This window comes from Marmota monax, unplaced genomic scaffold (assembly GCF_021218885.2).
Source record: "Marmota monax isolate L192 unplaced genomic scaffold, Marmota_monax_Labrador192_F-V1.1 WCK01_AAM20220418_F8-fsc00161, whole genome shotgun sequence".
Lineage (NCBI taxonomy): Eukaryota > Metazoa > Chordata > Mammalia > Rodentia > Sciuridae > Marmota > Marmota monax.
The window spans coordinates 2865741-2882296 of NW_026693511.1; the positions used below are offsets into that span (position 1 = coordinate 2865741).

The 16556-nt window shown below is 38.9% G+C and overlaps 1 protein-coding gene across 1 annotated transcript in view; it reads left to right on the forward strand.

Annotated features, from left to right (window-relative positions):
* Positions 1-9929: 9929 nt before the first annotated feature.
* LOC124102234 (zinc finger protein 33B) overlaps positions 9930-16556 on the forward strand; it is a 43766-nt gene continuing 37139 nt past the window's right edge. Inside the window, exons 1-4 of the mRNA XM_046458450.2 lie at positions 9930-10413; positions 11502-11554; positions 14404-14548; positions 14811-14906. Of these exons, the coding sequence (XP_046314406.1) occupies positions 11546-11554; positions 14404-14548; positions 14811-14906 (250 nt within the window). The 5' untranslated portion in view covers positions 9930-10413; positions 11502-11545. The remainder of the gene's footprint in view (positions 10414-11501; positions 11555-14403; positions 14549-14810; positions 14907-16556) is intronic.

Sequence of the window (16556 nt, forward strand, 5' to 3'; positions counted from 1 at the left end):
ATTACTCAGCTATAAAGAAGAATGAAATTATGGCATTTGCCAATAAATAGTTGAAACTAGAGACTATCATGCTACATGAATAAGCCAGTCTCCAGAAAAAAAGGCTGAATGTTCTTTCTGATATATGGATGCTAACACACAATAAGGGCATGGCAGGGAGAATAGAAGTTCATTGGATTAGACAAAGGGGAATGAAGGAAGGGAATGGGAATGGGAATAGGAAAAACAATAGAATGAATCACTCATAACTTTCCTATCTTCATATATGAACACATGATTAGTGTAACTCTACATCTTGTTCAACCACAAGAATGGGATCCTAATTAGAATAAGTTATATTCCATGTATGTATAACATGTCAAATACATTCTACTGTCATGATGTATATCTATAAAGAAGAAATAAAACAAGAAAATTTGGATAACAGAAATTGCCTTTATATTTAGCTAAAACTTTAAAGCATCTCTAATATGTTGAAAGAACTAAAGAAACCCATGATTAAGGACATAAAGGAAGATTTGATGACAATATCTCAATAAAGAGAAAAATATTATGAAAAAAATAGACATTTTGGAGTTCAGAAGCAAAACATCTAGTATGGGACTCTGCCCGTAAATTATTTGAACTTATATGAACATCTATACTCAGTCTTGAGCCAGGAAGGTTTAGGTTTGGCATTGCAAACTATTTTGTGGCCCTCTCCACTCAATGGATTGCGCAATGCATGTGACCTCTGCCTTGGCTCTGCTAGGAAGACCGCTTTCATAGCTCTGAAGTTGGGCGTAACCTGTTGGAAACTGGACAGCCCACTCCTATCTTAATTGGCAAAGAACATTCTATGGAAAACCTTTGATGTTTCCCCATATAAATAAAACAAACGCAGGCTCTCACTCTCTTTTTCCAGTGTGGAAGCTTGATACTTAAGATGGAAGAGCTGTCCTGCCCTTTCTTTCTTTCTTTTTAAAAATTATTTATTTATTCTAATTTGTTATACATGATGGCAGAATGCAATTTATTTCACATTACACATATAGATCACAATTTTTCAGGTCACTAATTGTACACAAAGTATTTTAACACCATTTTTGTCTTCATACAGGTACTTACGGTAATGATGTCTAACTCATTCCACCATCATTCCTACCTCCTTGTCTCCTTCCTTCCCCTCCCTCCCCTTTGTCCTATCTAAAGTTTCCCTATTCCTCCTATGCTCCTCCCCCATCACCATTATGAGTTAGCATCCTCATATCAAAGAAAACATTCGGCCTTTGTTTTTTGGGGGTTGGCTTGCTTCACTTAGCATTATCTTCTCCAACACCATCCATTTACCTGCAAATGCCATGATTTTATTCTCTTTTAATGCTGAGTAAAATTTTATTGTGTATAAATACCATATTTTATTTATCATTCATCTACTGAAGGGCATCTAAGTTGGTTCCACAATTTAGCTATTGTGATTTGTGCTGCTATAAACATTGATATTGCTGTGTCCCTATAGTATGCTGTTTTTAAGTTCTTTGGATATAAACTGAGGAATGGGATAGCTGGATCAAATGGTGGTACCATTACAAGTTTTCCAAGGAATCTCCATACTGCTTTCCATATTGGCTGCACCAATTTACAGTCCCAGTGTATGATTGTGCCTTTCCCCCCACATCCTCGCCAACATATACTGTTGTTTGTATTCTTGATAGCTGCCATTCTGACTAGAGTGAGATAAAATCTTAGAGTAATTTTGATTTGCATTTCTCTAATTTCTAGAGATGTTGAACATTTTTCATGTTTGTTTAATGATTTTATATCCTCTTCTGAGAAGTATCTGTTCAGTTCCTTGGCCCATTTATTGATTGGGTTATTTGTTTTTTTGGTGTTAATGTTTTTGAGTGCTTTATATATCCTAGAGATTAGTGCTCTATCTGATATGCTTGTAGTAAAGATTTGCTCCCATTCTGTAGGCTTTCTTCACTTCATGATTGTTTATTTTGCTAAGAAGAAGCTCTTTAGTTTGAATCCATCCCATTTATTGATTCTTGTATAACATGTCAAATACATTCTACTGTCATGATGTATATCTATAAAGAAGAAATAAAACAAGAAAATATAGGAGTCTTATTAAGAAAGATGGGGGGCTGGGGATGTGGCTCAAGCAATAATGCTCTCGCCTGGCATGTGCAGGGAGCTGGGATCGATCCTCAGCACCACATAAAATAAAATATTGTGTCCACTGAAAACTGAAAAATAAATATATAAAAAATTCTCTCTCTCTCTCTCTCTCTCTCTCTCTCTCTCTCTCTCTCTCTCTCTTTCCTCCCTCTCTCTCTCTTTAAAAAAAAAAAAGGAAAGTTGGGGCCTAATCCAACATGATGAATATTTGGGCCTAGTTTTTCTTCCATTAGGCACAAGGTCTCTGGTTTAATTCCTAGGTCCTTGATCCACTCTGAGTTGAGTCTTGTGCATGGTGAGAGATAGAAGTTTAATTTCATTTTGTTACATGAGGATTTCCAGTTTTCCCAGCACCATTTGTTGAAGAGGTGTCGCGACCCCTTGCCCGCAAGGAAGACGCAACTCAGGAATCTTCTTTCAGCAGTTTATTCAGGCCCTTGATATTTCTTCTTCTCTCTCTCGGATGCCCCTCCCAGCCTTAATAAAGCATCCCAAGCCCCAATGCAAAGCTGCCGCGTGGAGCTTTCTCACAGGGTGGTGAAAAATCATGTGCCAACTTTCCCAGATAAGGAGTTGTTTGTCACAGACCACAGCGGAGCCAGCGTCATCTTGTAATGGCGACCATAGTCTGCAGAAACGGCAGAAGCGGCTCACCACAGTTCCCCCTTTTCTGTTTTCTTAAAACAATACAGTCGAGAGTAGAGGTCCTATCCCACTGTGCAGAAGCGGCTGCATAGTATGACTCAGTCCTAAGGAGGCGCCTTCCCCAGATCTGAAGCCATATCAGCCGACGCCTTTTTTCGTGGGGCGGGCGTGAACGCGTCTAACCCGCATGCAATAGGACATGCTCTCCTTGAGGTCCACGTCAAGGATCACTCAAGTGCAGTGCCTTGCCTCGCATCCTGTATCGTGACGATGGTGGACGAAGGGGGATAGCTGAGGCTGAACTGTGGCTGTTTATAATGACAAACAAGTTGACAGCACCCTGAAAGAAAGGCACGGACTTCAAGGTGATAGAAAAGCACTAGTGTGGAAACCCATCTGCGTGCAATGGCAGTAAGACCGGCAGAGTGCAAGGGCTTTCCAACACTAAGAGAATAACAAGGAAAGTCATGTCGGTCCCAGTGCAATGTTATAATAACTTGGGGTGTAACGACCATGACAAAGGTTTACTGCTTAAGATGCGCAAGCCAGACTTGAGGCGAGTTGCCATTTTCTAAAGCTGCAAGAGCTTGTATGATCATAGCCTTTTCTTGTGCATGGCGAGTTTTAAGGCGACAGAGAAGCCACAAACAAAGTACAACACCGAAGCAACGCATTGCACCAAAAATGCCTACTCCCACCCACTCTTTGAAGAAGGAAAAAGCAGAAGATATCCAATCGGTGAATTGACCCAAAGTCACGGGATCGACACGGGTACTGTTCAAGACAGCTATCTGGGTTAGTTGAGACTGGATCATGTTTTCTGCTTCCATGGACCAGGTTCCGGATGGATACTCCCCGATGATGTGGGAGGCATTTCTGGAATCATAAAATCTGACAGAGGTTATACATAAATGTGCACGTTGATCAATACAACCCAAATGTACTAGGTCAGACAATTCCTCAACTTGAGCTTGAAGCAGATCTATCCTTTGATTAGCAGCTAGAATCCCAGATAAAGTGTGTTGATTAATTTTACTTTGGGATTCAAGTATGGTGGATGTTTGTTGAATAACTTGATTAATGGTGGCAGCAGTTTGTACCTGGCTGGCCATGGCTACTCCAGCTGTAACTGCTGCAGCAGCAGACACCGCCACAGCTGTCACTATGGCTGCCGTAATTTCAAAATCTCTACGGGCTCTAATCAGTTCAACAATAGGAAATGACTCTGGATCTGCAGTAACCGGGATCGGGACAAAAGTTGGAATTTTCATAACCATTGCCGTAGGCCAGGATCCATTCCAACACTCAGACAAGTAACAGGTAATATTAGAGCAATTAAGCATCCCCTGTGATGTAACATTAGCCAAAAGAAACAGGAACGGAGATTGGAGACAGACTGCTGCGGAGGGTAATGTAGCATTAAACAATTGTGAATTATTTGCAAAAATTTTAAGCCTCCTATCTCGCTCCGAGTCTTGGGTACTGCCAGAAACATTAAACAGCCAACTTTGGACTCCTAATATTTCCCTGGGGAAACACAAGCGCGGACTAGACTAGCCCAATCTGAGGGAGTCATGCAAAATCTAGTAAGTCCCTCCACCTGAGTGAGAGTGAAAGCGGCATCTATGCCATAAGTGCGGACAGATTCTGCCAAGGTTTTAATTATCTTAAAGTCTAAAGGCTTATGATATCTTCCCCTGTTATTGTCCTGAAATACAGGGTATGCAAGTCCCATATCTGTATTAACTGTCCTTCAAACTTGTGCATGAAAAGATCTCCCGGAACCTTGGCTCCCCCCCACATACGGAGGTGGGGCAATCGGCACCATATCTTCTTCTAGATATTCTACCTCCTCCTCCTCAGAGTTTTGTTGACCAATGTTAACTCCCTTCCCCTTCTTACAGTAGGCCTGCGTGCCCTGTGTCTCCTTTTTCTTCTTTTTCATTTTTATCTTATGTAGTTGTTGTAACAATATATCAAGATCCTCAGAACTCTCTGAGTCGCTTGTGTTCTCAGGCGTTTTTAATTCGGTCAAGTCTGGGTAGAGCCTTCTCCTATTTTTATCTTCAGGCTCTTTTGCCTTCTCACTACTGTTACTTTTAATACTCTCTGCCACTTCACTACATGATCCTTCAGATTTTTCCTCATGCAATTGCTCAAGAATAGCTTGACCCTCACTCACAGCTTCCTGGCATTTACCATCTGTAAGGCAACCACGGACCATTTTCCAAAGGGGTATCACCCCACCCTCTAATATGCCCTGCTCAGAAGCAAAGTCAAGATCTTTGCCTAATTTATCCCAACTAGGCACAGTAAGGCTGCCCGAAAATGCAAACCACGGTGCAGCGATATCTATCTTCTGTAAAAATCTCTGTAAAGTACTATGTTTCACTTCCAGTCCCTTGGAACGTAACAGGCCATCTAGGGCCAGGAGAAGCGGACTTGAAGATGCGGCACCCATGACACAACAACAAAGGAAGCACAAAAAAAAGAAAGCGAAAGTAGGAGCGAAAGTACACAGTGCAGCTGCAATAAAATGTAAGGCTCTCTCTTTCATTACAGAGGAGCTGTCCCGCTTTGGTCGCGGATCCCACTTACTAGGGACTAACCCCGCTTTGATCGCGGATCCCACTTACCTGGGACTAACCGGTGCACCACCCCTGACTGCTGAAAGTTCTGGTTCCCGGGTTTCGGCACCACTTGTCACGACCCCTTGCCCGCAAGGAAGACGCAACTCAGGAATCTTCTTTCAGCAGTTTATTCAGGCCCTTGATATTTCTTCTTCTCTCTCTCGGATGCCCCTCCCAGCCTTAATAAAGCATCCCAAGCTCCAATGCAAAGCTGCCGCATGGAGCTTTCTCACAGGGTGGTGAAAAATCATGTGCCAACTTTCCCAGATAAGGAGTTGTTTGTCACAGACCACAGCGGAGCCAGCGTCATCTTGTAATGGCGACCATAGTCTGCAGAAACGGCAGAAGCGGCTCACCACAAAGAGGCTATCTTTTCTCCAATGTATGTTTTTGGTGCCTTTGTCTAATATAAGATAACTTATGTGGGTTAGACTCTGTGTCCTCTATTCTATACCATTGGTCTACCAGTCTATTTTGGTGCCAATACTATGCTGTTTTTGTTACTATTGCTCTGTAGTATAGTTTAAGGTCTGTTATAGTGATGCACCAGCTTCAGTCTTCCTGCTAAGGATTGCTTTGGCTATTCTGGGTCTCTTATTTTTCCGGATGAATTTCATCATTGCTTTTTCTATTTCTATAAGGAATGTCATTGGGCCTGCCCTTGCTTTCTAAAATTACTTCCTGTGCCCTGTGATTTCTTCACCGCCTTTTTTCCCCTTGGCTTTGTTTTGCAGCCAGCCTACTCCACCAAAGAGAAACCTTCACATCTACCACTTGCGGGGCATGTGGACAGTAAACTAGTAACAAAGGGTCTCAATAGTAAATATGATCTAGAAAAAAATTAGTGGATTTGAAGATAACTGGATGCAGATTATGCAATCTAAATGACAGAGGGAGAGGGAAAAGTGAAAGACAAACAGAGCTACAATAAAACATGGAAGCCATTAAACACGTTAATATAACTTTAACAGAAGTAGTCTGAACAGAAAGAATAGAGAGGGAAAGGAACAGAAAAAAAATCAATCAAAAATAGTATTTTGTCATTACAAAGTCATATATAGTCATATAGGTAGAATTGTTAGATTAAAAGTCCTTTAAAAATTGATAAAATGAGTCTCCAGAGACTTTCCATGAATAAAACTCACAAGGAGGCTGGGCGTGGTGGCACATGCCTATAATCCCAGCTGCTTGGGAGGCTGAGGCAGGAGGATTGTGAGTTCAAAGCCAGCTTCAGCAATTTAGCAAGGCCCTAAGCAATTTAGTGAGACCCTGTCTCAATAAGTAAGGAAGGAAGTAAATAAATAAATAAATAAATAAATAAAAATTAGAAAAAGAGCTGGGGAAGTGGCTCAGTGGTTAAGTGCCCCTAGGTTCAATCCCTAGTACTAAAACTCAGAATGAAAATGACTAGCACTGATAGTTTATTTTATGTGTAAACTTGACAGAGCTGCAGGGTGCCCAGATTAAATATGATTTTAAATGTGTTTGTTGAGGGTATTTGTGGGAGGCCAAGCTTATGGGTGACTGAGTTACACTCCCCAGCTGGGTGCTGAGGTGCTCAATCACAGAAATGGGTGTGTCTTGCTACAGCCCCATGGGTGAAGCTATGCTCACCTGTTCCTTTGTAATATAACCCCTTGCCCTATTTAGGATAGAATGTTCCATGGAAGTGCCTTGTGTGTGTCCCCTCCTCTTACTGTGCACTTGGGTGTGGCCTACCCAGGTGTCAGTCAACCTGTTGACAGTGGACATCATGAAGATAGACTCAGCCCGCTGACACCTGACCCCTTGCCTCATTTGAATAGCTTCTCCTCAATAAAAGGGGTCAGTGCGTGCTCTCGCTCTCTCTCTTTCTGTGGACCCTTAAGGTCAGAGGAGCCATCACAGCAACCCCAAAGAAAAAGGTATTTGTGTCTCTTGTGCGGTTATTTCGTGCAGCCCAGTTAGCCCAGTTTAACTAGAGTGACCCCTGAGCCTTTTAGTCGCGAGAACAGAAACCCGGCAGGTATTTCTGGACAAGAGTAACATTTGATATCTTTGAGAATCAGTTGACTGTTTATGGTTGTATTTATTTTTGGGATCTCTGTTCCATTGGTCTTTGTATCTATTTTTAATTAAATACCAGACTATTTTGAATACAGTTCACTGTCAAGTTGGGACATCACGTCCCATCTTCTCCTGCCTCAAAATAAGATTTATATCATCACTCTGCTGTTTCTCAGGTCTTCAGACAGAATTATACCAGCAGGTTCCCTGTGTCTCTTGCTTTCAGATGGCACATTGTGAGACTTTCTTGGCCTCCATAATCATGTAAATCAATCCCTTGAAGATACCAATTTATGACTTTCTCTCTCTCTGTTTGTTTGTGTGTGTGTGGAGAGATTATGAGGATTTGTGATCACAAACCCTCATAGATTTCTATTCCTCTCTCCTTCTTCTCCTCCAGTTGTGCTCACTGGTACCTGCAGAGCATTACTGGTTGCAGGACTCCTCTTGAATACCAAATTCTGCAGAAGCTTAATTAAGTCCCTTATATAAAAGAACATAATATTTGTATCTAACATGAACACATGCTCTCATATACTTTAAATCTTCTCTAGATTACTTATAATAGCTAATATGCTGTAAATGCTATGTAAATAATCATCATCAGATAGAAAATTGGTCATACAGAAAAAGAAAATGAAAAAAACCCACATTGGAATACAGGAAACACCTATGAACCTTTGAAATGCAAATCAAAGTTCTGAGTAACCTGTCCATGTCCTTGGCCAGAAAACTTGCCCTCAGAAAGTAGCATAATATGGGTCATACACAAGTACAAGGAAAACTGGCTTGAAATTATATAACTGTAGACCTCATTTGCTAGCTATTCTCTAGCTAAATATTAATAGACAAGACCAAAGAGTTGCTGTCTCTTCTGGAGATGGCCCTATTCTCCCTTAAATGTGAGTTCCACGCTATACCAAAGCTTCTCTTTCTCAAGATGTGTATTTCTTGCTTTACCCTTTTGAGATGTCTCTCTATTGAGAGAGCACACATTCTACCTTGAATTGTGTATTTGCTTTCCTAAGTAAATCTAGTTTTGTCTCTGACTGGTGGTGCTGAAATTATTTTCCTTCACATATTCCAAGGACCTCACTTGTCTTCAGTCAAGGGCCCCTTCTTTGGGAACTCTTCCAGTGATAATCATGCTTTATTTTTTAGGGAATCAAGGACACAAAATCTGCACATGTTCAGAACAGATGCTTCCCCCCAGCCCTAATATTTGTGATACATACTTGGATTGAATTTGTGAATGAAGAATGCAGATTTGCTTTTAATCTTAAAAAAAAAAAAAAGTCCTGGAACTGAGCTGTTTGTTGTTTTCTACAATAAAATATATCAGGCACTAAATTTATGGTTTGTTTTTAGGGTCTCCGTTCAATTTTTAAAATTCTGTCAACATTATTCATTCTTTGTGGGTTAAATGTTTCAAAAATTGAACACGTTAATTTTTTTCATGCATAATCTAACATAACTTTATACATGTTCTTTATTGGAATGATATTCTGTTAGGAATACTCCATTGTTTTGAAATTTTACAATTATTATTTAGTAGTATTTCTTTGTGATACCAGTTATTGAAATCAGGGGCATTCTACCATTGAGGTGCTTCTCCAGCCTCTTATTTTCTGAGAGAAGGTCTAACTTGCCCATTCTAGCTCTGAATTTGCCATTTCCTGGCTCAGGCTCCCCAGTTGTCGGGGTTACAGTCCTGTGTCACCGGCCTGGCATACGCTTATTATATTCAAAAAATACTCTTAATCATGGCATTGTACTTCCTTGAAGCAGGTGCCAAACTATTTTAATGCAGCAATATTTTACATATTGCTATTTCTTAGTTTTTTTTTTTTTGGGGGGGGGTGTTAAAATATACTCGTTAATTTAGGTTTTTGTTTAACACTGATGAAGTTGACAATGCTTTTGTAATGTGCACAATACACTAAAGAGAGAAAAACACATTTTGAGATTTTTATTGGAATTTTTTCAACGAATAGTCTTCCTATTAATTTCAGTATCGCAGAGGTACGAATCTGTACTATTTATTTTCTTCTTTCTCATGTGCTTGTTTTCTGATTTAGCTTCCATTTACCTTTGAGTGATTTTGATAAGCTAGGTTTCTTATTCCGCGACCACTTTTTTCCTCCCAGACACAATCTCTGATGGTGTCAGATGAATTTTTTATTGTATGGATTTATCTACTTTCCAGTTTCTAAAAAGTGAGATTGACAGACGGCTTTCCTTTCCTTGACAGTTCTGCGTGTAAACTGCACACAAGCCACACAAGGAACTAAGAATCCGTAGGGGAACCAGGGATGGTTGCTTGAGACACCAACACGGACCTCAAACCCTAGAGCTAAATCCACAGTTCCCCGCAATTCCTAAGAATTATTGGTCGCGGGGCCTCATGGGAAAGGTAGTTTTTCATTATTGCGTCGGGCCCTGCACCGCGTTTTGCGCATGCCTCATTTCGTCTGCTGCCTCTAGGACTCCGTCTTCCCTGGTTTTATTCAACTCCTGAGTTGGTTGGGTAGCAGAGTCTTCGTACTCTTCTGTGGTCAATGCGACACGGCTGGGGATTGACCAGTGAACCCTGAAAGGCTGGGCAAGGAACGAGGGGCCCCGAGAGCGGTCAGCGGCCGGTATCTGGCGGTAGTAAGGAACCTTATGGACCCCGTGGCGAGACCCTGGGACTGCGGGGTCTTTGTCAGGATGTGAGGCCCCGTCACTACAGATTCAGTGGCGCGCTTGTTGAAGTTGTGTGTGGGGCCGCGAAAGGAGGAGGTGTGCACAGGAGGAAGTTTACTAGGAGCTCCTGGAGAGGGGGCGATGCTGCAGGGAGAGCCTGCGTGAGAGCTAAGGGTTCTTCCAACGCCTTGCGTGGGAGTTTGGACTCGTTAGTCACTACGGATTTCTTATCAACTTGGTTTAGGCAAGTTCTTTTTCCTTGGTTCTTCATTCTTTAGAGATTATGAACTGCTTCTCTATTATGTTCATCACTGCATCTTGATATGTGCTATTTTTCTGTCTTAATTCTCCTAAAGTTTAGGAAGGATCTACAAGAATTATCTTTTTATTTCATTTGAAAAGGAATAAGAAAAAACCCTAAAGGTTTTTGCATCTCAGGATCATACTTTGTTAGTGGCCAAAACTATTTTGAGATCTCCTGACTCCCAAGCCAATCCTTTCTACTTTGTCATTTAAGTGAAAGGAAGTTTCTTATTAAACACATGTTGAGTAACAGCAACAAAGTTAAATTTAGAATTTTTTTTTTCCTCGTGAAGCATTGCTTTTTGTGGAGTCACTAATCAAAGGTTAAATAACACTAGTAGGAAAACTGATAGATATCAGTCCAGAGTATTATTTTACAACTGTGAAATGTTGATGTTACTTCATTAGATGTAGTAATATAATTGACCAGTATTATTGTTTTAATATTTTTGTGAATCCTTAGTATTCACAAGAGAATTCTGTTGAGATCCATAGGAAGCAAATATTAACTTTCATTCAGAAAAAAAAAAATTGTGCACATGAGCTACATGATTATATTAGAGTCAGGTGGTCTTTCATCATTCCCCCTGATTATTCTGAAGGGTCAGTGGAGTGTTGGCATTATTCTAGGTTATTATTCATTAGGTCACTGGCATCAGTAGTAATTATTATTCATTGTGTCATTAGGCAGGTTACAGAGTTAGCAACATTATACAGCTACATGTTACTTCTCAGTTACATGTTACAGTTAACAGTGTGCAATGTTAGGACTTTTGTGAAGCTCTTAAGAAAGTCCATTGTTTAAAGTTACTGTTTTGTGGACAGGTTCAGGCTTAGTGGAGCTTGGTAAAACATTGTGGTTGTCTAACAAGAGAGTTCCATTATTCCTAGGAGCTGTGTGCCTGAGATCAATTCTCCCACAGGAATCATTTTATCTAGTGAATGAGTGTAGCTTTTTAGGGCAGGAGAATTCATGAGCTGCTGAGCAGGCCAGATCTTTTATGATCCCATTCCCTTTCTGCTAACTAGCTGTGTCTTCAGAGTTGTCTACATCTTTCCAAGAACAGCACAAGATGAACAAGGTAAGTTGTATGTTTGTTTGTCCTTCATGTTATTTTACAATGGATTTTGAAAGATTTGTAAGAGTCAATGTGAAGATGAGAAAATTGTAATAGATAAAAATCCAATTTTGCAGAAAATATAAACCAACAGATAGGTTGTCGCATTGGCATGTTGATATATACTGACTATATAACCTTAAAATCACTCAGGTGAGCTGCAAAATGTCTCTTGGGTTTTCAACCATCAGGGCAGATGAGTTTTGCAGCAGAAGACTGAATCCTATGAAAACAATGGTATCTTTCTGAAAGATACCTTTTGTTTTTAACAAAGATACATAGTGAATAACCTTCCAATAATAGCCTTATATTAATGCAGTCTGTTTCCTTAAACTCTTCTTCAGCAGTGTCGTTAGGCAGGTTACAGACATGGTTCAAGACATGGTTCAAATAGTGTCAATTTTTTGAATGGTCTTGTATGATTCTGGCATAAAACTAGAATGTTGAGAGGAAGAAATGGCCTGTTATGTATATCTGTAACATAAACTTTACATAGCTATCTTATATTAGCCAGGTTTTGTATATAGGTTATGTAGCATACATTTCAAAGTTGACATTCTGGTAAATGTTTCTGAGTCTCAGTCACATTTCCTCTCATAGTATGTAGTATTGTTTCTACACTTTTTTTTGGAGTTTATCTAAATAAAGGTCAATCAATGACTAGATTGTGGTTGCATTCCTTGAATAAGTGCTACATTATCCTACTGATTTTTGTCCTTGGATGACTCCTCTGTCAGTATCTGATAGCATTCTTTTGATGCTTTGTTTCTGGAGTCTTCCTTATCGTGTTCAGTTCCAAGTTTTCATACTTTGTCTTATAGTCTTGTTGAAATACGTACATTAAAAACATATAGCTGGTGGAGCAATACTGTTTATTATTTTGAGTGCTTTTAAGTGTCTTCAAGCTTAGATGATACACATTTTCCATCCCACTTCACCAGTAGCTGTTAAGAAATCAAAAGGGGACAGAAGAAAGTTGCAAAAGCAGAATGAATGACAGAATAGCAGGATGGCAGAATGGCAGAAAGGCAGAAAGCCCCTTGTCCAAGCTGCCAGCTTTATTTATATCAATAGGTTACATTAGGTTACTGGCATCAGTAGTACATTATTATTCATTGTGTCATTAGGCAGGTTACAGAGTTAGCAACATTATACCGTTTATTTCTCAGTTACATACTACAGTTACAGTGTGCAATGTTAGAACCTTTGTGAAGCTCTCAAGAAAGTCCATTGTTTAAAGTTACTGTTTTGTGGATAGGTTCAGGTTCAGTGGAGCTTGGTGAAACATTGTGGTTTTCTAACAAGAGAGTTCCTTTATTCCTAGGAGCTGTGTGCCTGAGGTCAAGATTGAGGCTGATAAGACTCTAGCACAGAGCCTCCTCAGGAAGGGCATTGCCATAGCAGCTAGGCACTGCATATGTACTAGTTATCTTACTAGTTCCTGGGAGAAACTGCAGAATATTCCAAGTGTGGAAAACAGGGTGCCTGTTACCCCCCCCAGGAGTTTGCTCACCAGAGGAACGCTGTCCTGTACATTTCCACAGCCAGAATCCTTACTAATAATTTCAGATCTGCTCATGTGTAGTTTATTGTTTCTTGTATTTTATCAATGTTGTGATGTTTTGTACTTTAGTTGCCCCCTGCCTTTCTTGAAAAGATTGGTTCTATAAATGAAAACCTGATCATGTAATATGCTCCTCTCTCTTCATTGGCTCTCCTCTTCCATAGCAGTATTTCCTAAAATAAAGAAATGTACCCTAGAGATATCCAAATCAATCCATTTGGATATTTTGTACTGAATATCCTACAGATGTTATCATAGATCCCAAATCTTCCCATTTTCTACACATCCTAATTATAGTCTATAACTTGAAGGGTTAGAACCTGGAATATGTATTGCAGTGAAGTAAAATGTTAGACATTCAAATTTGTGTGTGTGTTTGTGTGTGTGTGTGTGTGTTACCCCTGGGATTAAACTCCAAGAGCATTCTTCCTCCGAGTTACATTCTCACCCCTTTTAAAAATTTTGGGACTCACCCTCCCAAGTAACTGGGATTATAGGTGTGCACCATTATATCTGGCTATCTTTCTACATTTTAAAACCTAAATGAGAATTAAAGTGAAATTCATAAGAAATGAATTGACAATTTCTGTAATTTGTGTTAATTGGTAGTACTCAAAAATATTCTTGCAATGGTCATATACTGTGGAGACTATTAGTCTAAAATTACTTCGTAATGAATTCCTTGAATACTTCCATGGCAGTATCTCATGACAGCACCAGACCATGTTCTCATGTCTTCCTCTGCCATTTGCCCTATTGCTGATTTCTTCAGTGTGTAAAGTTCCCTGCCTTTGCTTGTGCCATGTCTTGTAAAGAATACTGTATTACTCTTCAGCCAAAAGCTGTGCTTCAAAATAGAACTCATCTTGCTCCCAATTTATATTAGTCTATCTTGTATATACTTTCACTTTCACATTTACAACATATTCTGTATATATTATGGTTTTTTTTTTTTTTTTAAAATCAGGTTGTATGGTTCTTAAATACAAGAAGATTTTTAACAGTTTTTCTATTTCCAGCTACTATAATAGTTCCAGGTACATTGTGAGAACTTGTTAATTTTTTTTGCACATCAATTCATACCTTAATGCAATAGTAGAATATTCCTATTATTGTTTCTCTTTTCCTACTGATATATAAAGCAAAAACAAATATCCTGTAAATCATCTTGGTAATTTGTAATCAATAAACACAGTGAGGATCAGTTCCATATGTCTTTTTCCATGTCAACTAATTATGAACATTTCAGGTTGAACAGAAATTCCAGGAGTTAGTGTCATTTAACGACGTGACTGTGGGCTTTACCCAGGAAGAATGGCAGCACCTGGACCCTAGCCAGAGGTCCCTGTATAGAGAGGTGATGCTGGAGAACTACAGTCACCTTGTCTCTGTGGGTAAGACCTGTTTACTTACTGTGTAATTCCAAATAGCATTTATTTATTTCTTTAATTATGAAATATATGGGAATTCTATTTAGTTTAATAATATTTGAGATTGGAATTCAGAAACCAGTGTTGATTGATCACTTATGGGGCATCGAGGATAGTTGTGTTCATCTCTCTAGTAAAATGTTACAATGGCAGTGGGTTTTCCTCTCTGTCAGAGGCCCTGACATCTAGGCTGCCAGCCAAGTCCATAATTATTTCCTGTTGATAGGGTATTGTGTGACCAAGCCAGAGGTGATCTTCAGGCTAGAGCAAGGAGAGGAACCATGGATATCGGAGGCAGAATTCCCAAGCCAGAGCTTCCCAGGTAAGTTAATCTCTATTGTACAGAGAAACATCAAGAGATTTATTATTTTCTTGTAGTTAATTCAGGGGTTGGCAATTGTGGAACATTTTTTAGAGGACTTAATCCTTACTGATTCTTAATTCAAACCTCCAAACACCATTCTCAAGTATTTTTTGATTCATTTAAAAACTAATTTCTATTTTTAGACCTGCCCATTGTCTAGTCTTTGCTTGTCTTATGTTTACTGTTGTTTTTCTTGGTTACTTTGTGCTTCTCAAAGCAGTTTCAGTTGCCCACTTTAACTTCCATTGTTCTATATTCCTTCTTTTGTCACACATTCTTTAATATACTCATTTTTTGACTCAACAAATATTGAGTTCTTGCTATGTGTTAGTCATTTTCTAAGAACTCAGTATATGGTAGTGAAAAAAACAACATCTAAATGAATTTATACAAGTAGTACTAAACACAAAACAGATACTTATGTATAGTCAGTGTTCTGTGGTGATCAGAGGAAACCTTAGTGCAGTTAAAGTTAAAGCAGAAACTTTAATGAAATGATGATATGAGCTATGAAGACTGCGTTTTTTTTTTTTTTTTTTTTCAGTAAGGTGAAATAATAGCTGCTGAGCCCATGAACAGGAATGTGCTTATGTGTTTCTGAGGAATAATAAAAAGTCACAAGGACTTTGGGGAGTGATTGATGGAAGGAGAAATAGCTGATGATGTCACAGAGGTAGTTACTATACAGAAGATGAGAGAATCATAAACTCTGTTAAGTAATTTAATTTTATTGATGATTTTCTGCAGATGAGCAATGTGTGATGTATATTGTGTAAGACCTCTCTCAACTCTATAGAGAAAACATTGATATAGATAACAAGGACAAAGAAAGTTCATTAGTTCAAAGTTCTCCTTATGAGTGATTATGATGACTTAGACTAAATTGGAAGGCATGGAAGTAAGAAGTAATTTGATTCTCTTGATATATAGAAAGAGGGGCAACAGAAAAAGACCTCACAGTTGTAACAGTAACAGATGGAGAAGAGAGAGGTATTTAAAGTATTTGAGGAAGAAATGACTGAAATCTTCTCAAATTTAACAAAACCATAAAATTTTTCATTCAAGAATCTGAATAATATCAAATAAGATAAATCCAAAGAAATGCATGCTGAAGGCACATGATGATCAAAGTATAATTATTAATCATAATTAATTTATTAATCATAGTTAAATCCAAAGGAGAATTACCTGTAGGAAGTGACAACATATTTCTCATCTGACACCATGGTGACTAGAAGAAAGTAGTATCTTTTTAAGTACTGAAAGAGAATAACATCAAACAAATATTCTGTCTTGTGAAATGCAGTTCCATTATTAGACAAAAGCTAGCAAATCTACCTTTAAGAAAATGGCTAGTTTTCTAAATAGAAAGCAATGAGACTTGAACCTTCAGAAAAGAAATTGAAAGTTGGCAAAGATAGGGGTAAAAGTAATAGAGTAACCCTCTCTTGAATTTCTGAAATTATATTTGAAGATTAAAGCAAAATTTATAGTGTCACATTATTCAGTGCTCTCTGTAGAAGAAATATGTAAGACAGTTATATTTAAGACATGGGGAGGGTGAAGTAATTTAAATGAAATTGAGTTTTCTACATTTCATATGAAATG